This window comes from Anneissia japonica, unplaced genomic scaffold, assembly GCF_011630105.1.
Source record: "Anneissia japonica isolate Jap-2015-1 unplaced genomic scaffold, ASM1163010v1 scaffold562_len126453_cov116, whole genome shotgun sequence".
In the NCBI taxonomy this organism is placed as follows: domain Eukaryota; kingdom Metazoa; phylum Echinodermata; class Crinoidea; order Comatulida; family Comatulidae; genus Anneissia; species Anneissia japonica.
The window spans coordinates 111,320-136,867 of NW_022723910.1; the positions used below are offsets into that span (position 1 = coordinate 111,320).

The window sequence follows — 25,548 nt, forward strand, 5'->3', positions numbered from 1 at the left end:
GCATAGGGCTATATTTATTGATCTATAGGAAAATACCGTTACAGATTTATTTATTTAAACAGCTAACTTAAATACGATAACAAAATTTACACATAGGATAAATTTAGAAGTAGCTGTATACACAAATTAAATAAGCTACAGAAGTTGCAGAATTTTTTTATAGGAAATATTTCTTGATTTAACATTTAAAAAGTGCCACTTTTTATTTTTTTTTAAACCTCTGAAGGGGAGGGCTCAATAATCCCCAGATACGCCACTGATATTTATTTGGATAATGTTGCAAATGCAAAATATGTTGGCCAATATAGGTAGTGAGGACGCTAGACATTTTAGCACGGTTGGTTGGTTTGGCACTTTGCCTAATAATAATAATAATAATGATAATAATAATAATAATAATAATAAAATTATTATTATTATTATTATTATTATTATTATTTATTATTATTATTATTATATATTAGTCTTTTTGCCTATGTAGGCACTGTGTATGTCCTGTCTCTTATACACATCTAGATGTGTATAAGAGACAGGGCTTAGCCTTGCCCTTTCCCCTCAACTCCATCGGCTGTATGGGTGGCCCCATAATAGCCTCAAAACTCGCCAAATGTGGTATATGTAACAAAATACTTCGTATGAAAAAGTTACAATAAGACAGTACTTTACGTTAATAAAGGCCGATGGCAGAGATTAAACAGGATATTTAAAGAAAATTTTACAGCAATGTATAGACAAAATTCAGTACGTGTTATTCGATTCGAAGGCGCCCTCTACAAAATGTATGTACATGTCTTATTGTGTTTTTATTTTCTTGTACATTTACCAATAAACGAGATAAAACAAGAGTTTTGATTGATATTTGTTGAGGCTGTCCGTCAACAATAACATGTGCACAACAGTCAGGCTTGGTGGCCGATGCGCGTTATGTTAGCTAGGCCTAGCCTTCTTCGGTAATTTAGCCCATTCTTAGCCCAAACCTTGCATATGTCTAAAGTGATACAATATTTTATGTAATATATTGAGTACAGATTTACAGAAATATATAAAAGTACTGACTGCATTAGTGAAGTCGGCAGGCCTAGACCTAAATAGTAGCGTGTGTAGGCCTAGACTTAGGCCTAGCAATGAAAATATGTAATATTCAGTCAAATTTTTAGTTGTTTGGGGAGGGGGTAGCCAACTCTACCCCAGGGCTCAGTGGTGGGTATGTGTACAAGGTCGTGTGCAATTACATCAGTGTCTTTATATTTCATTTTTATCAATATGTATATCGTTTCACCATCCGTACACCAAGAAGGGAGTTTGTAACACACTCATCAGAAAAGCATTGCATCAGCGACCACAACTCCATCCGGAAAGAAGTGCAACATATTAAGGCAGCCCTTAAACTTAATGGTTATCACACGAGAGACATTGCTACACCCAGACCCAGCAATAGGCTAGATAATGCAGAATCAAGAAAGTCTGTGTGTTTACCATATTTGGGACAGCTTTCACACCGCATTCAACGCATTCTATTACAAGCCGATGTCAAAGTGTTTCATAGCGCACCCAACAAACTATCCCGAACTCTACAAACACACAAGGACAAACCACCAGCACAGAGTCAACCAGGAGTTTATCGGATCCCGTGCAAATGTGGGAAGGTTTACATTGGTGAAACAGGACGAGATCTCCGCACTAGGCTCAAGGAACACCAAGGCCATGCCAGGAGAGGGGAACAAGAAAAATCTTCTATAGTCATGCATTCCCACAGTCAACAACACCGTGTACATTGGGACAAAGCCGAACTAATAGCCACCGTACCATCTTGGCACTCCAGAAGGACTAGAGAAGCCATCGAAATTCACAAACACAATACTGTACATCAAGACATTGGATTTGTCATTAGTGATATTTGGCTGTCCATGTTTAATCGGACCTAGCGAAGCCCCACCATTTCCCGCCTTCTGGAACTGTGCCTTTGTTTTTGGTCGTTCCCACCCACTTTCCTGCCCTGGAACCATGCCTTTGTTTAGGCGTTCCCACCCTTTTGTTTTGTTTTTGTGAACGATGGCTTTTGATTTAGCCTCTCACTAGCAGTCTTCTCATTGGTCAGTTTATCCATCCAATCACCATCCAGCTTGTGTTTTAGCCTTTCACCCATTGGTCATTTTACCACCATCCAGCCTCTCTACCCAAACATATAAGTATTTCCCTGTTTGGAGTGTCTGCAGATATTATTCTCCTGAAGACGATTGAAGCATCTCAATCGAAATGTCGAGACTTTCTCAACAACAACAGTTCTTTTCAGAACTACTTACGTGGTGTACCGCAAGCTTCAATATATATTATTTCTTCGCCATGCAAACCTTTAAGCAATACTAATATGTATATATCTAACAAAGCAATGACAATAGGCAATATTCACACTTTTAGTTGTTTGGACGAGGGTGAGGGTGGGGGTAGCCAACCCTACCCCAGGGCTCAGTGGTGGGTATGTGTACAAAGTCGTGTGCAATTACACCAGTTTTTTTTATATTTCATGTTTATCAATATGTGTTTATCTAACAAAGCAATGAAAATAGGCAATATTCACACCTTTAGTTGTTTTGAGAGTGGGGGGTAGCCAACCCTACCCCAGGGGCTCAGTGGACCTCATCTATGCATGGGATTTATAATTTTATTATGTTAGATCCATGTATGTATAAATAACTAATACACTAAAGGGGATAAAAAGTCTGATTATTGTGTTTAGTTGTTGATTTTTAGTGGTTAGGAGTTGTGAAACTAAAAATGCTGTTTTCTCAGCTTTATTGCCTGAAAAGAGTGAAATTGCAATAAGTTATGTGTTTATTTGTCTGCTTTTTATTTTAATTAACCCAGTTTGTTGGAGAGTCTTTACATAGTGAATTTGTTTGTTTTTTGACAATCCGCCAGAATAGTGCTAGGTTTGTGTTATTTGTTATAATTTGGAAAATAAATAAATGAAATGAAATACTATTCAAAATTGTGTTGCAATAGTTTATTGTATGAATAAAATGTATATCATTTGAAAGCTCATGAATTACTCTTTATTTTGGTGTAAAGAATATTCCATATTTGTATATACATGTGTTCTCAATGTGAACTGGAAAATTGGTCATATAGGCTAAAATGTCTGGCAGAGAGCATTGCTATCACTAAAATGGCCTGGCAGTCAAAGAGTTAATAGAGGGATTCGGCGATGATTGTTTACAGGTGGTCACGTGACCTAACTTGGGTATACATGAAAAACATTACAGTGCGATGGCATAGGAAAAGACATTGTTATGGTTGCGAAAACAACCACCCACTGTTAATGTGAGAAGTAAATGGCTAGGAAAGGCAATAAAATAGTGTTTATTTACTTATCCTAGCATTCTCCTTGGATTGTATGCTTTGAATTTTAAGTGATCCTTCATAAACCTTAGCTGGCCCTAACATCGCAGCGTAGTTTGCAGGTTGAAGACCATCATGCATACCTAACCATGCAATAAATGTGCGGCCTAGGCCTAACATTTGTTGAAAAATCTCAACGTTCGCGGCCAGTATTTTTTTACAGCATTAGCAAACAGTAAGGCAAAATTCCAATCAATTTGGTATAGTTTACTGGGAATTAGGATGATCTTTACAGCAATAACAAGGGACGACTGCCATATCAATCTGCATGTAAAACATTGCTGTGCCAGTCGATTGTTTATATCTAACACCAAAGTTAGGTCATGTGACGCCCATCACCGAATCCCTCTATTGAAGTAGGTAGGCAGAAGGGATCTGGTCTAGCTTAGTCCTGGTCGAGACATCCGCATCTTGAATTTTGAAAATGTACCAAGATTAATTAACATGCAAGAAATAAGCCAGTCACATGATTTACAAAATCAGTCTTGCATGCGATATCCCACACCAACTTTGATGTGGGAAATCATACGCATGAATGATCTGGTGGCGTTTGCCCAGGCCCTAATACATAAATATTTCCCCCCCCCCCCCCAAAATTTGGGGTGTGGCCTATACACCAGTCATTAACCTACTCCCAATAATTTCAGATCGTGAGCCATGGCGAAAATCAGGCGCCACCTGTCTAGGTTAGGTTCTGTTTTTGTTTTTTTTGTTTTTTCTGTTTTTTTAGCTTAATACCGACTGTTACTCCCCACAATAATAGAATGATTAATTAAAATAGATAAATATACTCAATAAGTATTTTATTTTATTAGATTTTATTAAACTTAAACTAAACTGATGTTGAAAATTTAACGCAGCACGACCGTCTAGCAAGAAATGTGGATTTCCCTAGAGCTGCCTAGAGCAAGAATATGTTGTTTCATTGCAGTAGCCAGAAGTTTACAAGCATTTCCAGTTTTTGTTTAATAATCGGCCCAAAAAGATGAAATTTCTTTATGTGAACAACATTTGTAAATAATGACAATGTTTCAAAATAATTAAAAACTTAACATTATGGGAACGGTTTGGAGCTTAAAAATCGGTGCGGCTTATGCACAGGTGACAAAAAATTGTGATATTTCGCGTCCTAATTTGGGGTGCAGCTTATACACATGTGCGGTTTATACACCGGAATATACGGTAATCCAAAATTAGGGCCATGAGGCATACATTTTCTTGTATGTACATAGATACATGTATACAAACACAAACATAGTTTTGACTTTTATTGAACCAAAACATATTTTTAATAATTCACAGTGACAGAAATGAAAGGTAAAATAAAATAATCATACAAGTTTAGGGTGGTGCAGACTCTTATAATTCTTCAATCAAAGCATTTAAGCCATCTTTTTTGGTCATAAATACATACATACATGCATGTGTAGTTGGTCATGTGTGCTATACATTAAATTCGAATTTCATATTATGCTTGCATATATATTTATGTTTACATGTAAACTAATTGGTAAGTGATAGAAATAGTAGTCAAATATAGGAACTATGGATGAAAGCTAAAGGTTGCTGGTTGGAATTCCTCCAGAAGCATTTTTTCAGACAACTGATAAGGAACATTTCCTTGAAGGGCTATTCTTGATATGATCATAACATTGTTTTTGTTTATTTTATATTTAAGAACTGTTTCAATTACCTATTTGTTTACATCAACTTTGATTTAAATATTAACATAGACAAATTTAAATTGTTCATGTTAGTCTGAAGTATAGCAAAAGCATAAAAATGTAATTAAAAAATATAAGAGCATATAACTTCTGTTGAAAATTGTATATTGATGAAGTATTAGCTTTTTTTTTCTGTTATTTTTTAATTTTTTAATTTTTATTTTACTTTTTTTTTGTCTCTTTTTTTTTTTAGGCCAATTTTTTTTAGGCCAATTCAAATCAGTCTAGACAATCTTAACTTCATGTTAAGTACCATCATTGTTTCAATAGGTAGTTGATAGATATAAGTTATGCTCAAACGGCTTTCCACCTGAAGGAAAGTTACGACAAACGGAAGTGATAATCACCAATTTCCTTGTCTCTCGACAGGTTATTTGCACACAATTTCTTGAAATTGTAAACAATTATGAAAACATCATGTTTATAACTTAGTTTACGCATCACATTAAATGTTATTTTGGCACTCATTTGTAGGTATTTATCTTTTGAAAAATTTTGAGGTCACAATAAAGGTCGTATTTACTTGCGAGCTCAGAAGAAAGTGCATTTACACGGCACTACTCTGATCGCATATTCCTTATCTTTCTTGTGTATGCGGAAGTAGCACACTTACTTCTAAGACTCTCAGGAGTAAATTGTCTGTAGTAACATTCTAGTGACCTAATACAAAGAGTGGACTACCTAGGGCTTACGACAAGTAAACTGTTACTGTAAAGCTTACTTCTGACTCGTCTGAACGTGCCATATCTTTTGCCATTAGAACACCAAAATGGTTTACAGTACCATCACTTATTGTAATTATCTATACTTTATCTAGATTGAGTTTTGTATTATTTGCCATCTAGTTGGCTTGCCTTGCGTGAAGGAAAAAATTTCCTTTATAATTATAATGTATTTATATTAGTTATCAATATTTAAGTAATATTAGTGCAATAATCAACAGTGGTAATGAATTAGTATGTCATATTCAGTTTATCTTATATAAATTTGTAGATCATATAATACAGTATTTCCCTGTGGAGTTTGCTTGGAATAATTTATTCAGTTTAGGCGCCTGTCATTACTTACCAGACACTATTGATTATAATGGACCTATTAATACTACGAAATCGTAATAATTCAAATAGTTACCTGAATTTCTCTGTCTAACTGTACTTCGAGCTAAAGTCTGCTGGTACTGAAATGTGCCCAGTCACGGCAAAAATGGAGTTTAGAGTTGTTGTGTGATCAACTGAAAAATTTACAAAATGTAGAGAGTGGCAAATACCTAAAATTTAGAGAGTTTTGTTAATAGTAATAGAGGGATTTAGCGATAGGCATTGTTGTTGGATATAAACAGTCGACTAGCACAGCGGTGTTTTAAATGGAGATTGTTATGGCGGTCGTTTCTTGTTATTGCTGTAAAGATCATCATAATTCCCAGTAAACTATAGCAAATTGATTGGAAATTAAACTTAAGAATTTTGCTTTAATGGTTTGCTAATTCTGTAAAGAATAGTGGCTGCCAACATTGAGATTTTTTTGACAAATGTTAGGGCTAGACCCCTGCACATGTATGGCATGATGGTCTTCGACCCGCAAACTACGCTGCGATGCTAGGGCCAGCTATAGGTTTATGGAGGGTCACTTAAATTTCACAGCATACAATCCAAGGAGAATGCTAGGATAAGTAAATAAACACTATTTTGAACAATCGTACCACCTTTCCTAGCCATTTACATCTCACGTCGACAGTGGGTGGTTGTTTTCACAACCATAACATTATCCTTTCCTATGCTATCGCACTGTAGTGTTTTTCATGTATACCCAAGTTAGGTCACGTGACCACCTGTAAATAATCATCCCCAAATCCCTCTATTAATGACATAAAATTATTTTACAACAGATGTATGAGTCAATGAGACAATTCTGTATGTCATTTGAGAGAGACTGGTAAACAAACTAACTGAAAAACCTAGATGCTTCTTTCTGCCTTAATAATTCAATCTATTTAGGTTTATTAAATCACCATTGTTTTTATTGTTTTACCGATACTCGTATTCTTAAAGATAAATGGTTATAAAAATGTTATCAAAAAATGCAGTTTTAGCAGGATACCTTATTAGAGTAAATATGTGTAATAAGCTAAACTTATGTGTTTATAAAAGTTAAAATTTTTTTAGTAATCTAGCTTCGGCTGCTATATTGCATGATTTTATAGATAATAATAAAGACCGTTTATACATTTACAGTAGATCTGTTACAAGATATAAGGACCAAAAAAAAAGTATGTTGTGTTGCCCTCCGCGACTGACAAAAAATTAAAAAAAAAAAAAAATCATTAAAAAAAAATTTTGTTCAAAGGTCTTCCTTTTACTCAAGTACAAATTTGAGAAATACCACTTCCAAAATTAACATTTAGAACATAAAATCTAAAACAAACATGTATTTTTACCAAAATCGGGCCATAAATGCATGAAAAATCAAATAGGAGGCATAATTTTGAGAACCGAACGTGACGGCGACAACGATGTATGCACGCAACATCGGATCTCTCGCACCAAGCGTTCAAGCCACGACCAAATCTAGGCCTAGCCTATTCTTTACTACTGTACAACTTGTGGTTGCTTGTGCATTACTTTACGGTATATTGGACAATAAATAAAAACAGGCTTAAGTCTAGCCATCGCTTTAAAGCTGGTACATAGCTAGACATTTTAGGCCCTGTTACAGTTTTAGGCCAACCATGAACAAAATATATATATTTTTTTTTCTCATAACAAAATATATATATTTTTGGCACTTGTTTGGAAAATTTTCATAGCCATAGTATGGTTTTTCTAGACCTACCTATGCGTGATCGTGTGGCGGATATACAAATTACTTTACGTTTCAAAGCCAAATATATCTCTCTTTAAACTGATTTATTTTAATGAATTAAATATTTCAATATACACTTGGTTAGTGTTTATTCCATCATTACTTTGAATAATTTTTGTTTGGCAAGCCTTAGGCCTAGGATTTTCATAATAGGTACTGCAGTTTGAAGCCTATCCTGTTTCAGGTATTACTAAAAATAAGGAAAAAAAAAAAAAAAAAATCTGACCGACTTACCGATGGTCACATTTTTTCCCATTTAAGGGCAACATAACAATTTTTTTTTTGACCTACAGTAATAATTAAAATAGTTACCTGAATTTGCCTTTCTACTGTTACTTCAAACTAGAGTCTGTAGGTACTGAAGTGTCCCCAGTCACTGCAAAAATGAAATTTACAGTAGCTGTGTTGCTTATCTTATGTGTGTGAGCAGCATTACAAAATGTACTGTAGAGGGCGACAAATACTTAAAATTTAGACAACATTGTCATTGTACTTCAACAATACAAATCTTTTCTGTTAGCCAACAAAAACTCAATATCAAGTTTTGACTATTTGACTAGAGTCCTGTATCATTGGTTACGTAGAAAAAATAGGTGGAATACACAAAAACAAAAACGACCTGTACCTCTTGTCTTAAGACTCAGAGCTGTACTACACCACACTAAGATGCTTTGAAAATTCTCTGGATTACGAATTTTCTTACTTACAAACTCTGTTCTGGGAGTTACTGTACTGTTAATACTATATGTTCATTTGAAAATTAATTTCCTTTAATCAAAGCCGATGAATGACTTAACAATAAACTTGAAGTTGCAAGTTATATAAAATATAATTTTAGTTTCATCAATAACAAATCAAGCATAATTCAATTGTAATGATTTATAGTACTGTAAAGCACTGGTGTACTGATTGCAAAAAATATTATTTATTGAAACAAGGTTTGTACGGATTAATGGAGACAGAGTAATTAAAATTTGCCAGTGAAAAAGCAAAATAAAAAACAATACTGTCAATGTTGCATCTCTAAAAGTTTTTACACAACAAATAATTTTGGACCTTGAGGTGCTGACATTTTTCAGATATTGTGTGTACTGTAGCAAATTTGACCAATCCTCTTCCATCATAAGTATAAAATCCATTTATTTAATTAACTTCTAAAAAGGAACGAAGCTCTGGGAAGGCTATTGTTTTGGCCTGTGTTGTTATTCATGTCGTCATTGTCACTGTCGTTGGTAGTTTTGTTACCACTATAACTGAAGCTTGGTAAAGTGGTTTCAAACATTGCACAATACAAGATGATAATAAGTCTACTGTTTTTGGTATGTGTGTGAATATACTAATTGCTCAAGTGCATAATTAATATTTCAATATCAAGTTAATTTATGCTAGTTACCACAATATTAGTAAGTTTGATTGATTTCTCGAAGAAAAATCACACCGTGGGGAAGCTGTGCTTTTATTGCGCTGTGTAAAAGGAGCTTTTTTGTGTCCATACGGCAAAACGTTCTAAAGTAAATGATGTTTGGCAATAATGGAGTGGCCTGGTTGTAGTTCTACTAAAAGATGTAACACCGCACATAATAACCCCAAAATAGGAACAGGGATGTTATAATGCAAGGTTGGCGACTAAAAAATCCCCCTACCTGACACATAAGTAACGATGAAAAAAGAAGATTACCACCTGAAACAATGATTGAGGAAGAATGCAATGCGTTTTACCAAAAACAAGCGCCGCTAACTACCAATTCAAACAAAAGAGTACACGCCCGCATAAAAGCGCACGACGTGTGTTCACACTGAGCTTGACTGAATAGAACAAAAAAATAAGTTTGTAAAACAAACTTCCATTTTCTAGTTCTAAAATTGTGTAGGAAGTGTGCAATTAGAGACCATCTGAGAAGGTAAAGCATGATGTGCTTCATGGAACCTTGAGGATTCATGTTGCCATTGGTAACTATAATGTATTTCTTAAAAATTGTCAAGAATACCAATAGAATATTTTATATAGCTTGTAAGACTATTTCCTTTCATCTCATGTCATTAAGATTACATAAAACATGTACTATACTCCAATGTATGTATCAGTTTCTCCAAGTTGACATGCTGCTTGTAAATCGTTTAGCATATGTTAGTGTCACTGTATTTATTTGAATAAACGCCCCAGGGCATTTATTCATTAGAAGGGGTGGGTCTTTTATTTCGAGGGTTGGCATTTATTTTTTTGGGTGAAAATGGAATTGTATTCCTGAATAATCACCCCTTAAATTCACTGTAAAAGTGGAAGTGCAACACATAATTACCATCAAATGTGTTATTGAATCATCATAAATAATACCCAAATATTTATATAGCGCCAATTGCAACGAATGATCAAAGGTGCTGAGCGTTATTACCCCTGGTCACTGGATGACATACAATGGCATACTAGCACAAAGTGCAAACTTCTCTGCTCCCTGGGGAGTATACCTAGTCATTTGCTAAACTAGAACATTCAATGCCATAACATCCTACCAGGTACCCATTTATACTCCTGGGTAGAGAGAGACAAACGTAGATAAAGTGCCTTACCCAAGGACACAAGCGAATTGCACAGCGAGAGCTTCGAACACCTGACCTCAAGGTTAGGAGTCCAAGCCAAAACCGATGTGCCAACCGCTTCTATAAAGACTTGTTGATCCCAACAAGATCAAGTACTTGTATTATACATTGCTCTTTTGTATTATTTACAAAACAAACTGGGTTGTTTGTCTCTTATTTTAGTGAAACATTGCTGGGAGCGTTGCTTTATTCATAGATATATTATAACGATGGGGCATGTTTTGTCCCTATCCAGTGCAAGGCTACAGTAATTAACAATTAACGTACCATGGGGACGTGTATAATGACTGAAGCATTCAAGGTGCTGATCGGCGTAGGGATGGGCAGTGCAGCCAGTGCAAAGTACCAGGGCCCAGGGCTATTAGTGGCCCATTTATAAATAGACCTAAAAATAATAATAAAAAATATTTTCCAAATTAATATTTTTTTAAAGTAAAATGGCCAGCGGGCCCCTTAATTACATTTAGGTTTTTAGAAGAGTAATTATTGATTACTGTGTTCTACCTAGAGGTAGGTATAGAGGTTAAGTGTGGATGACCTTAAATAGCTTGTATAAAAATGTTAAAAGTATGGTTGAGTTTTGGACATTAGATACTGATTTCTTTGAGTGACAGAAGGAGTTATACAGGGCTGTGTTTTTTCACCCATCATTTTTGTGTCTACTGCCCCCGGCGGGGGTGTAGACACTATGTCATGATGTAGCAATTAAAGATGGCGGAAAAGAGTAAATCCGGTTTAGGCATGATGGGTACTATTACCACGAGGTAGGGGGCACTCTATTGACAATCGAATAGCATTCGGAACTCGAACAAAATTGCGTTCGAAACTCGAACACGCATTATAGGTACGCGGCACACGTTCGCCAGAATATTGTTATGAAAGAAAATTTTCATGAAAAATCCAGATACACTACAATAATACACACATTTGCATATTGAAGAACATAAGATAAAATTTAAAAAACAAAAACTCATGTATAAGGCATTAGGCACGCTCCCACTGCGAGCTATTTTTCTATTTACAACAATAACCTAGCAAATGTAAACTACTCAAAATTGGCATAGCTAGGAGAGAATGGACCACGCTGGCAATTTTAAATTTCCTCCAGAGACTGCCATCCTAGTTCGACAAACATCGTTATAGGTTTGCAGTTTCTGGAGGCAATTCAAAATTGCCAACGTCTAAAGTTTGTCAAAAGTCTTGATTGCAAAGATAATATCTACTGTATGCGTACCACAAACATAGAGATGTCATAAACTACTTGACACTGGTTTAGCTAGGGGAGAATGTGGCCCATTTTCTATTTCGACAAACATCATCTGCAAAGAATAACAACCCATTTGTATTTTATATACAAAATTGAGCTAGCAAATAATGCTCTATTCACAGCAGTGTTTATTCTTTGCAGACAATGTTGTGTCTAGGATTGCAGTCTCTAGAGGCGATTCAAAATTTCCCATGTCTAAAGATTGTCAAAAGTCTTATTCATTAAAGATAATATCTTTGCATACCACGAACATAGAGATGTAATATATACTCAACACTGGCGTAGCTAGGGGAAAACGGGCCCCATTGGCAATTTTGAATTTCCTCCAGAGACTGCCATCCTAAGTTCGACATAATATCGTCTGCAAAATAAATAAACAACCCATTTGTAGTTTTAATTTTATATGTAAAATATATACCCCACATTGCTACTCGATAATTATTTCCTGTAGGACATAATTAAAGAGGGCAACGGAAACAAGAAGTGAAATTTTTAGCAAATGCGAATGATGAACCTTAACTCTTTTAACTATATTAAGTTCTTCTAAATTATAAGGAAATTTCTGAATGTTTTAGGTATTTTAATGAATGAATCGTACTTTTGTATAATATTAACTATCTCTCTTTTATTGTCTTGTACTGTATTTTAATATGTTAGGGTCTGTTATTTTTAAATGTATTTCATTGTATTTTAATGTGAAGTGTGTATTTTACTGTATTTCAATGTATTTTGTTACCGTATTTAGTGTATGTATTTGAATGCTCCACAGTTCTCACGAGTGCCACTAATAAACAAGTGTGTCATCAGAGAGTATTATTAGTACCTAGTCATAGAATTTTCATTCTTTAAATTCAAAATACGACTCCTGAAAATTTCAAACGTCGGAGCTTTCGGGATTGCCTACACCACCATGGGAATTTGACGGCTCCCAACAACCCCCACCCACCTACTAGCAATAAGGCACTCGCCCTTTTTGAAGGAACATAAAATTTATCAAATTGAACATAAAAATTAGTGTATTTAAAAAATGTTTACCCATCATTTTACAGCGAAAAATGATAGAAACACTTCCAGTCACCGGAAGTGTTTTATTGTCTTTATTATAATTATCCAGTTTAAAAATCAGGGTACACATTTTTTAAATTCAATATTTTTCAGTAAGTTCATAATTTATGTTACTGCAAAATGAGCAAGTTATTTCAAAATTATTTTTATGATTTTTTTGTCATTTTCAAGAGACTATACATTTTTAACACTGTAGGTATCCAATACAAATCCATTTTTATTCAGTAATTATTAAACTTCGATGTACTGTATAAATAAAAGCTGGTTATGCCTACATACATTTTATTTATAGCCTAGGAGGAGGTATACATTCTGTGTCAAGTGTGGCCTTGCTTGGTCCGACTGGCCCAACGAGTGTTTGATGCGAATAGGGCCTAGAATTATTCTATTATTATAGCCTTGGCCCTCGGGGGAAGCGGTGGCTCCAGGAATTTGCTGACAAGGTGTCCGACGGGGTGGGGTCCAAAAGTGGGCAACTAGAACCTCCATGCGAAGTAACATTTTAGATAGGCAAATAATTGTTTTTTGTTTTGACCCGACCATGGAGTAAAGAATTCTTTACTCCCTGATCCGATGACGTCATTGTGGCGTCGTTCGACAGGGTGGGGGTGCTGGGACCACAACTGCTGGGGATACTGAACTCTGTGGCGGGGGGGGGGAGAGGTGGGTGATGACAGACGCCATTGTGGGAAAATTATTTTCATTTTGATCCAACGACCTCGTGACGTCGGACGCCAGGGCATTTCCCGTCCTCTATGATGGGGCATGTTTTGTCCCTATCCAGTGCAATGCTATCAATAATTAACAATTAACGTAACCATTGGGACTTGTATAATGAATAGGGTGTTTACAGTTATAAAAGTCCTTGATTTTAGAGCGAGGTATTCTGCGTTTTAATTTAGTCTATATTTGTAATGTTTACAATAAGCATTAAAGGTGCCAGTCAGCAGCTTGTCGGTCAGTGGCATAGGGATGGGCAGTGCAAAGCACCGGGGTTCAGGGCTATTAGGGGCCCATTCATAAATAGGCCTAAAAATAATAATTAAGAATATTTTCCAACATAATATTTTTTAAAGTAAAACGGTCAGTGGGGCCTTTAATTATATTTAGGTTTTTTAGAAGAGTAATTATTGATTACTGTGTTCTACTTAGAGGTAGGTATAGAGATTAAGTGTGGATGACCGTAAATAGCTTGTATGAAAATGTTAAAAGTATGGTTGAGTTTGGGACATTAGATACTGATTTCTTTGAGTGACAGAAGGAGTTTAAATACAGGGCTGTGTTTTTTCACCCATCATTTTTTCTATTTACAACAATGTGCTAGCAAATGTAAACTACTCGACACAGGCGTAGCTAGGGGAGAACAGGGCCCAATTGCCTATTTTGAATTCCCTCCAGAGAATGCCATCTAGTTCGACAAACATCATCTGCAAAAAATAACAACTCATTTGTGTTTTATATTCAAAAGTGAGCTAGCAAATATGGTCCATTCACAGCAATGTTCATTCTTTACAGACAATGTTATGTCAACTAATTGTGCAGTCTCTGGAGGCGATTCAAAATTATTTCCCATGCTTAAAGATTGTCAAAAGTCTTACTCGGTAAAGATAATATCTATGCATACCACGAACAAAGAGATGTAATAAACTATTCAACACTGGTGTCTAGGGGAGAACGGGCCGTCCTAGTTCAACATAATATCATCTGCATATTAAATAAACAACCCATTTGTGTTATTTATAAAGTATATCACCCACATTGCTCAATGATTACAAATCCATTTTTATTCAGTAATTATTAAACCTGGTTGTAATAAGAGCTGGTTATGCCTACGTACATTTTACTTTTGGTCTAGGAGGAGGTATACATTCTGTGTCAAGTGTGGCCTTGCTTGGTCCGACTGGCCCGACGAGTGTTTGATGCGAATAGGGCCTAGAATTATTCTATTATTATAGCCTTGGCCCTCGGGGGAAGCGGTGGCTCCAGGAATTTGCTGACAAGGTGTCCAACGGGGTGCGGTCCAAAAGTGGGCAACTAGAACCTCCATTCGAAGTAACGTTTTGGATAGGCAAATTATTTTTTTTTGTTTTGACTTGACCATGGAGTAAAGAATTCTTGACTCTGTGATCCGATGACATCATCGTGGCGTCGGACAGCGGGGTGGGGGTGTTTGCACCACAACTGCTGGGGGTACAGAACTCTGTGGCGGGGGGTGGGTGATGACAGACGCCATTGTTGAAAAATTATTTTCTTTTTGATCCGACGACCTCGCCTGGTCACTGGATAACGTACAATGGCAAACCAGCACACAAGTGCAACCTTCTCTGCTCCCTGGTGAGTATCCCCAGTTGTTCGCTACTTCTTTAGCGCACAAAACATTCAATGCCGCAACATCCTACCAGGTACCCATTTATACTCCTGGTAGAGAGACAAACATAGATAAAGTGCCTTGCCCAAGGACACAAGCGACTTGCACAGCCCATCCCTATGCCATATATATCTCATATATGCCTTAAACTACATTTCTGAAGTCTATAATAGATCATCTTGATTATTTTAATACTTTTCACACAATTAGATATCCTAGTGTGTGAAATTAAAAATATATGACCTATTAATATGAGGGGTGTCTTAGAAAAAGTTGGTCAAAAGGTTGAGGTCAAAAATGTAAAAAGAAACAAAATTTACCAAAATGTTAACACTAAGTTTCAAAATAAATAATGATTTTTACTTTGAAATTTTTGACACTTGCAGGTTCCTCTTCTTTAACATTTAAAATTTATATATATTTCCAGCATTACCACAAAATGGTTTAGATGGTTTAAATAGTTTATCTCTATCATATCATTATATATATATAGATATATGTATGTATGTACAACATATGCTTCGAGTCGAGTAATAAACACTGTGGGACAACAGGTTCAATTGAAGAACACAACAAACTTTATTAAAACTATATACACTATGTACAAGAACTCAAGCTGTTGATAACTACTCTCTCTGAATGCTTGATTAGAGCTCACTGTCTACTAATCAAGGGACTCACTATTATAGTATATTCGATAATTCAGATGATGATTATGATGAATATTTGGTAACTTGTGTCTAGCAGTACCTGTGTGACCCCAGTGAGTTCATGATATGCGTTGACCATAACTCTTAGGTTTGACAGATTACAAAGTTGAATGTTCAGACTAAAGTATCTAGGTTAATTATCTATGGAGGACACCTTTATGGCCACTAACGGACCTGGGTTACACCCACCCCCTCCTTTCTGAACGTCAGACATTAAATATACATCAGCTGAGGAAATGGAATCTTACCTATAAATCAAAAACTTACAATAGTGTTCATGAACCAGAAGAAAGCTTAAAAGTACAATTACATACAAAACAATAGTAAAAACCTTGAAGTCTAAATTACCTTAAATTTAAAATCAATTACATTACATTAATACAACAAAGTATTCGGGTATAAACAACTTAAATACAAAGCAAAATTAAAAAGTAATCATGGGCATACATATCCAACATCACAGTACAAACATATTATATCCCACATCACAGTACAAATATTAACCACTGTATATACAGTATGCCTGATAAAATGTAACTGATATATGCTCCGAGTCGAGTAGTAAACACTTTCGGATTTCCATTTTTAGCCGCAGTTAGCGAGCTAGCCGCAGTTATTTTTAATGGCAGTATACAACAAGAATATACAAGGTTGACTTTACATACTTAAATGTATGCTGCAGAGCATTGAACATATAAATATAAACAAATAGGTAAATGATAGAAAGAGTGCTTAATTTTAGGAACGACTGATGTTTATAAAAGTATAAGGCATAGCCCATCAACAACATATATAAGCTAGTCACTCAGGTTCGATCATACAACTATAATTTGTTCCATTTTGTTTTGTGGGCCTTTTTGATGCTTAAAATTTTTAACTTGTAAACTTTATTTTGTATAATACAGTGGTTTTAGCCCAAAGGCTCTTTTAATAGGGAATATTTGCAATAAATAAATTCAATTTCAGATAAAATATCAGAAACAATATACATGATTGCTATAAGCCAGCAGGCTTTTTATTATTATGCTATAGATTCAACCGTGGATGAATTAGTTTATTTCCACCATGAAGCAACTAACTACTCAGTGCATTTTAAATAAGTAACATTATAGTGCAGTGAACTGATGGTGACCACAGACTGGTCGACATTCCGGTCAATATTTCTAGAAATAAATTAGTATGTTCTGAGAACTGATACTAATTTTAGGTATATTTGCAAAAACTATCAAATTGTAGAAAAATTATGTATTGGAATAATTTGATATACAATAATCAATTGTTGGATTGGGTAATTATGGAATACTAAACTACTATATTCACCCCTCCTTTCTGTATGTCAGTCTTGATGTTCTGATTAGATAACTAAATGTGGTTGTTAATCATAATATAAAAGTAAAAAATGATGAAAAAGCTATATACGTGTCTTAATGAAAAATGAAACAATAGAAATAGAAATCAAACTTTCTTAAAATTATGAAGAGTAAATAGTTATTATTATTAATAACTAAATTAAAAACAAACTAAACTTTTTACATTTTTTAATGAAAAATGAGCTGATGGAAGCGACAATTATTATAGCGCTCTATTTTAAAGCTTTTAAAGGATTTGACCTCAGTTGTTACGGACATTCTCAATAATTTAGTAGTAATGTATGTAAACAAAATAAAAATTTAACAGTTTCAACAGGCATCATAGAGTTCCTAATACATCAATCACAAAAGCAATGTAATACAGCACGTCAAAACTAAAATCATCATCAACATAAATAACATTATATATCTATATATTTGATGTCGAATTATGAAACCTGATAGCTTATGCAGCTTGACCCCTTTGTCTTTCTTTCTACTTCCTGTCCACTGCCAATTCCTGATTTCGGAAAAGAAAGTAAAAAATATACCTCTGGCTCCGTTTAATAAAATACCTAGTCATTAAATCATCTTTTGCACTCAGTTTAAACTGGTACTATAATGAAAGCAGAAACTAAAATCATAATTTAAATTGAAATCGTAAATTAAATGTTAAATTAAGCCCACGACCAGAATGCAATCAACTGATGACACACATCAGTAATTTCCTGCGACCATGTTTTAGGTCGCAATCTAAAGTATTTCTAACCATGCTTTTGTACTCCCAACTTTTTATGCTACAAAAGTTTATACAATAAACTTTCAATATTTTATGCATCAAAATTTCCCAGTTACCAATATTTGTTTACAACTATCTTTGTTACCAACATTGTTATCCACAACGCAGCTATCAACACATGAGCTATCAATATGTTTAATAATTGTATATTTGTATTGTTGCATTTCCCTTGTTTGCTACTGCAACTCTCCATGGATTATGTGAGATGGATAATCCCCTGGGATTTTTGATTCCATCATCATCTTTATCAATTCTTTTAATGAAATTTCCATCATTACTGAATAGTTCCAGTTTGTGTTTACTAGAAATAATGATGTGGTCGTCGGCATCCACTGCAACTCCACGTGGCTTCCACTTACCCTCTGCGTCAACAATGTTTTTCAGAAACCTAAACTCATTGTCAAGTACTTGTAATATACATTGATTTGTAAATTTAAATTTATTATTCTGTTCATATAATACAATCACATTCCCTCCTTTGGTGACAGTAATGTCAGGGACTTTACGTTCTGGCTATACACTCCGGATCATCTGGTCATTATCAATGTTGAACACACAGATATTGTTCCAATCTGCTACATACACAGTAGACTCATCTACATGGAGACCCTTGGGATTCATCAGTTTTTCTTTACCAATGGTTTTGATTATTGTACCATTAATATTAATCAATGTGATACATAAATTACCATAATCACTAAATGCTATGATACCGTTTTTCACTTTGTACATTCTGTTAACTTTTACACTTTCTGGAAATGTAACCTTATCAATATATTCTGCTGATCTATTGTATTTGAAAATGTAGTTTGTCCGACAAGAAACGAGCGTGAGATCGTAATCATACAAAACTACATCTGAAACAATTTTTTCTTTTATTTCAATTGTACGTACTAGTCCTGCCTTCTCTTCCTCATTGGTGACTGCCTAATTGGTTTAACGTCAATACTCACATCAAGTGTGCAAACACCTGTACTTTTGCACTCTCCTGTAACAACAAGATATCCATTGCCATCTTCTTCAACTTGAGTGATGATGGTTTTTCCTGTTGGCTGTCTCCATGTGGCACTCAAATGGTTAGCATCTATTTCATATTCATCGGTTTTGCATACTTTGACAACAATTGGCTGACCTTGGGTCACATCTCCTCCTATTAATGCTAAATGATTGGCCATTGTTTCTGTTACATTTCCAATATCATATTCAATTTGCAATAAAGACCTGTTTTTGAAGAAGTGGATTTGTCCATCGTCATTTGGCTCTGCCCTAGGTGATTCAAGAAGATTTTCTTTCAGTGCTTTATATACCATATTACTTGATTTCATAGCTGTAATTTTATCACTCTTTATTAACTGATTAACATCACTCAGTGATTTTTCTACATTAGATATTTTCTTTGTCAATTCATCAATTTGCGTTTTGTTTACCTTTTTTTTCTTTTTGTAGATTGTCTCTACTTTATTTTTAATTTCATCTCCTTTCTCATTGATTTTAGTTGTCAGTTCTTCCACAGACTTGTCAATATGTGTCAAACAGGTGTCTTTACATTCTTCTAATTTTTTAACATTGTTATGAACCTTTTTGAGACCTTTTTTTAATTGGGCTGTTAAGACATTGGCTCTTTCTTCCAAGTCGCTAGCACTTTCTTGGAAATTTTGAAATGCTTCTTGAATTGTTATTGCTTTGTGTTTCCCTCTGGTGTCTCTGTGGTCAGTCTGTGTACACTCCTCACATACGGGAATTTTACATTCAATGCAGTAAAACTCTAAATGTTCATTATGAATCATGCATGGCAGTACTTTTGAAACTTCCTTTGGCCTGTGATCTTTCATCGCTGGGAATTTGGTATGGTAGTCACTACATGTAGAGCACAAGTAAAGTCTGCAATCCTGACAGTAAAATGTTGCTTGCTCATCTTTTTCACAAACACATTTCATCTTATCTGCTTTGAGAATTTGGTCACTATTTTTATTTTCAGTAACTTCCTGAAACCTGCTACACTCCAATTTGTTCTCGTCAAGACTTTCTACAGACTCATTTAACATAGCCATTATGACATATATCTGTGAATGAAAAAGATACTTAGTATATAAAATATAGTTCCATTATGTAATTGGCAAGATACTTGCTATTGGATGTGATGTATTTTGTATTGTTTTTTGACTTGTGCGTTTTGTGATTTGGATGGGAGCCACTTGATTTTGGCAGAAGTTCAAATGCAGTCGTTGATGAAAACTTCTCACATTATGCTATGATGGAACACTACAAGAACAACACTCATTATTGTTCACTCATAGTATGAACCACCAGCTCGGCGATCCGACTGGATGTCACATGCAACGATGTGCGTTTTCATGATCTCATTGTTTTGTTATTGTTTAGAAGCATGCAGTTGGAGGGCCATATTACATTTCAATTAAGCATATCATGAAAATATTTACTGAAACAACCATTGATTGAATACTATAGAAAATGTAGGATACTAGTGTCATTTTAGAGAGAGAGAGGGGGAGCGAGAGAGAGAGACACACACAGACAGACAGACAGACAGAGCTGACAAGCTGCAGGTCATGTAGTAATTGCTGCTGTTCTTTATTTGGAATTTAAGTAAGATAGGTAGATAACCTGTGTAAAATAGACCGCATCCCGAGTTTCTAGATTGAAATTTTTGACTTTCCACATTGGAATATATGGTATATTATGTGAGTAACATATTTAACTGATACTTTAATTAAAGTTTACACACATTTTTGTGCCGGTCAAGTTTTTAAAATTTGCTCTTAGCCTTACTCTCGTTCCACTTTAACCTTCTACATACTTCCAGGGCTGAAAATTAACCTTAAAACCTTAGTGGCCAGCAGGGCCAGTAAGAAAAAAATGATACTGGCCCTTCCAAAGTTATACTGGCCCTATTTTTTGTTATGGTCCAAAATATAATTTGACGAAAAAACAAAATCAATAAAACCAGCAAGATGACATTGTTTAATAATAATTTTTGTTAGCCAATTGAATCCGTCTTTAGTCAAAATCATTAGTCTGAGCTGTCAAGAGTCTCGGTCAGAGTACCAGAGAAAAATCCATTGTATTAGAGAGAGTTTTTATGGCCCAAAATTGTGATTGTAGACCATGTTAGGGATTGGCAATCAAAAAATGTTATTTATTAGGCAAATTCATATTTTTAGCACACCAACCAATGAGGTACAGTAATTTAAAAGTTTTCTAAATATATAACACAAAATTTGAAAGAATTACCAAGGCCTCTAGTATAGACTTATTTTATCCTATTTCAGGTATTACTAAAAATAAAAAAAATAAAAAAATCCGATCGACTGATCACAATTTTTCCCATTTAAAGACATAATGTTCCATGCTAAATACCAAAAAATCATAAAAATATTTTTAGAAATTAACTTGCCCATTTTGAAGTAAAAGTTATCAACTTGAACACAGAAATTAGTGAATTTAAAAAATGTCTACCCATCAGTTTAGTGCGAAAGTGATTGAAGTGTTTTATTTATTTTTTTAAAATAATTTTTTTGTTTCAAAATCAGGGTACACATTTTTTAAATTCAATAATTTTTATACAGAAGTTAATAATTTGTAAGCTATTGCAATATAATCAAGATTATTTCAAAATTATTTGTTAAGATTTTGACATTAGCAAGGGACAATTAATACATCTTTAAGGGCAACACAACAATTTTTTTTTTGGCCTAATAATCAAAATAGTTGCCTGAATTTCCCTTTCTACTGTTACTTCAAACTAGAATCTCTAGGTACTGAAGTGTCCCCAGTCACAGCAAAAATGAAATTTACAGTAGCTGTGTTGCTTATCTTATGTGTGTGATCAGCATTACAAAATGTACTGTAGAGGGCGACAAATACCTAAAATTTAGGCAACATTGTCATTGTACTTCAACAATACAAATCTTTTCTGTTAGCCAACAAAAACTCAATATCAAGTTTTGACTATTTGACTAGAGTCCTGTATCATTGGTTACGTAGAAAAAATAGGTGGAATACACAAAAACAAAAACGACCTGTACCTCTTGTCTTAAGACTCAGAGCTGTACTACACCACACTAAGATGCTTTGAAAATTCTCTGGATTACGAATTTTCTTACTTACAAACTCTGTTCTGGGAGTTACTGTACTGTTAATACTATATGTTCATTTGAAAATTAATTTCCTTTAACCAAAGCCGATGTTTTGAGCGAGCCATGCCTGATAAAGCAAACTGTTCATTCCATTGCATAAAAATCATAAATGTGTTTATGAAGCAAAAGCTCTTCCCCTCGACTGCAACGGGGATAGTTTCTTTAGGATCTCTGGCCCTCCTGGGTACTGCAAACCCCCCAGATGCAATATCATTTAGGGGCAAGGGCTTAGCCAGCAAGCCGCCCGGCCGTCTTTTGGACGGCCTAAAGTTATTTATGACGGCCATTTTTACCATGACAGCTTGGACAGCTTGGGCTACTCAGCTCGGCTTAGCCTAGTTGGGCTTGGTCTACCTTTAGCAATTACCACCCACCCAATCCCGCTCGTGGCTTCGACCCTTGGCTAGCGCTACGCGACAAAATATTTGTCTTCCATTTTGGACGGCCTATTTCTTTTTTTCTGATTAGGAAGGAAAGTTATAATTGGTGTTAGCCCAACCTAGTCAACATTTCACAAAGTCACAATAGTGATAACATAACACAAACATCATTTTATGATTTACCAATACTTGTATACTTGAAGATAAATGTAATGAAAAGCTATATGATAATGTAAATTTGCTAAATCAAAACAAAAATAATAAAAACTGATTAAAAAATATTTTTTATTAAGAGTTAATAAATGAACTTGTTATTTGTTCCTATATTATATATAAATGCTTGATTTTTATGAAACTTGAATAAATACACTCTATGAATTAATTAAATATGTCATAGAGTTATCATTCTGTAAAATAGTAAAAGTAAAATGTTTTTTGATGACTTTTTTTATATAGTAAATTATTTTTGTTATTCTTTGTCCATATTTTTCTGAATAGCCATCAGATAAGCCAAAAATATTTCAGTAGCAGTTATGGGAAATATTATAGTTGTAGGGAATCCTAAACATATAATTTTCTTGGTATTAACATCTTGAGAGAAAAATTTTTTTACAACTAATAGAAACTTCTTAACTGTTCATGTCGTTAACTTATTAATTGGATAAAAGTTGCTGAAATTTTTGCAATCAGTGCTTAATATAGTACTATAAATCATTACAGTTATCATTTACATCAAATTGTTCTTGATTTATTATTGATGTAACTAAAATTATATTTTATATAACTGGCAACTTCAAGTTTATTGTTAAGCCATTCATCGGCTTTGGTTAAAGGAAATTAATTTTCAAATGAACATATACTATTAACAGTAAAGTATCTCCCAAATACGTACCCCTCTAAGTAAGAAAATTTGTAAGCCAGAAAATTTTCAAAGCATCTTAGTGTGGTGTAATACAGCTTTGAGTTGCGTCTTTAACAAACAGGTATAGGTCGCTTTTGTGTATTCCTACATAACAAATGTATCACCGCATTCCATTTCTGTTAATCGATAGCTTTGCAAATTCTCGCCAGGCATTTGGGAACATTGTAAATTTTTTAGTCCTTTCTCATGTGGAGGATGAAATTTGGTTCAGTTGATAATGTGTGTCATTAATTTCTTCTGTGCTACTGCATGCTACTGATAACATAAAATATGGAAACAAACTTTCTTTATTTCTTGTTTATTCTTCACACACATACATATGGAAGATATGTCTTTAGCTATACATATAAGAAAGACAGAAAGGTTTCCCAAATCTAGAACAGTCAATACTTTTATACTAATTCATATTAACCCATGTTTCATTTGTATAATACTCAAAAGAAAATTCCAATTCTATGAACAATATGAATATAAAATTGTAAATATAAATTGTAAACAAAGTTCTAAAAAAATATATAGTATTGTAAGTCAGTTGACATCATCACTTTAATTTGCACTGAATTTTTCTATTCCTGACCGAGTAAAAAGTATGGTGCCTCCAATTTGTTGCTTCCTGTGTGCAAAAAAGCTCAAAGCTGGGATGATTTTACTACAGTGAACGCACATAGCAATCCTAACAAATCTCGCCCTACAGCGGTTGTTAGCACAAATGAAGCCTAAACAATCCTAAGTTTGGCCTAGAAAGCCATAACGCTTATGGAATAACAAGGTGATTGACTGAAAAACTGAAGAACTGGAAAAAATAAGGCAACGCTGAAATAATTCATAATAATGTTTAGAATACATTTGAATCTATTAAGCAAATGACAACCAGGAAGGAGGTTAGGCCTACCTAATAACCCCTAATGAACTTCATTAACCACAATTAATTTATTCATCTCTGTATCGACAAGTATTGTGGAGAACTGTGCTTTCCTTCAAAAATTGCCTTCAGTCCTACAGGCTTCAGGCAATTTTTCAGGAATTAATGGCTCCTTTGGCTTCTATTTCCTATAGTGTACCCAAAACACTGTATTAATTGCTTATTATAGATATGGAAAATATATATTTAGTTATACATAAGCATTTGCCAATGGAAGATGAATTTCCGTTTGTATTTTTATGAGGAGGACAATAATAAACATTTCCTAAATCTGAAGCAGCCAATATTTGTATACTAATTTAAATCAAACCAGGTTATATTTGTATAATATTCTCTCTAAAAAGAAATGTTTTCCAATACTATAAATAATGCGAATATAATGATCAATATATGAGATATAATATGTAAAGATAGCATGATAATGTAGGTACATAATGGTAAACACACATAGTAAAATACAGTACTATATAAATTATCAATATAAAGTATTTTAGATAGAAGATATAAATTTAGTTTATACATATAATAAGAAAGAAAGAAACCAAATCTAAAGTAGTCAATATTTGTGTACTAATTCATGTCAAACCAGGTTGTATTTGTGTAATACTCTCAAGAAAACTTTTCCAGTAATAAACAATACCAATTATAATGAGGAATATATGAAATACAAAATGTAAATATAGCATAATATACAACATAGTGTTAAACATACATAGTAAGCTAAGTACCTAATAAATGATCAATATAAAGTATTATAGATGTGAAAGATATAAATTTAGTTATACATTTGATAAGAAATGTTTCATGTAAGAAGATAAACTCTAAACCATTTTGTGGGAATGCTTTATAAATTTGGTCAGGAAGAGGAATTTGCGAGTGTAATTGCCCCAACTGGGGTCTTCTACTGATTCAGAGTCTTAACCAACTGGGTTACTGAGACTTAGCTATTAAAACGTAAACTACTGTACTGTACGTACGGTATCATAAATCCTTATTCTTCCATCATAAATAAATAGTTCATGTGTATTA

The 25,548-nt window shown here is 34.2% G+C and overlaps 3 protein-coding genes across 4 annotated transcripts in view; 1 reads left to right on the forward strand and 2 right to left on the reverse strand.

Moving 5' to 3' along the window:
* The window catches only part of LOC117112427 (tripartite motif-containing protein 2-like), a 14,478-nt gene extending 6,120 nt beyond the window's left edge, over positions 1-8,358 (reverse strand). The window contains exons 1-2 of one of the 2 annotated variants that reach the window (XM_033255509.1): positions 8,295-8,358; positions 6,255-6,354 (exon numbers count right to left, since the gene is read on the reverse strand). The gene's annotated coding sequence lies outside the window, so the exon portion shown is untranslated. The remainder of the gene's footprint in view (positions 1-6,254; positions 6,355-8,294) is intronic. The other variant, XM_033255510.1, reaches the window with a different exon arrangement.
* On the forward strand, positions 724-1,925 carry LOC117112433. The gene is made up of 2 exons (XM_033255515.1): positions 724-779; positions 1,295-1,925. The coding sequence occupies exons 1-2, from the start codon at positions 724-726 to the stop codon at positions 1,923-1,925; spliced, it is 687 nt and encodes a 228-aa protein (XP_033111406.1).
* A 10,673-nt stretch (positions 8,359-19,031) lies between the features above and the next one.
* LOC117112434 (transcription intermediary factor 1-beta-like) lies at positions 19,032-20,189 on the reverse strand. The gene has a single exon (XM_033255516.1). The coding sequence runs from the start codon at positions 20,187-20,189 to the stop codon at positions 19,032-19,034; it is 1,158 nt and encodes a 385-aa protein (XP_033111407.1).
* Between the last annotated feature and the right edge of the window lie 5,359 nt (positions 20,190-25,548).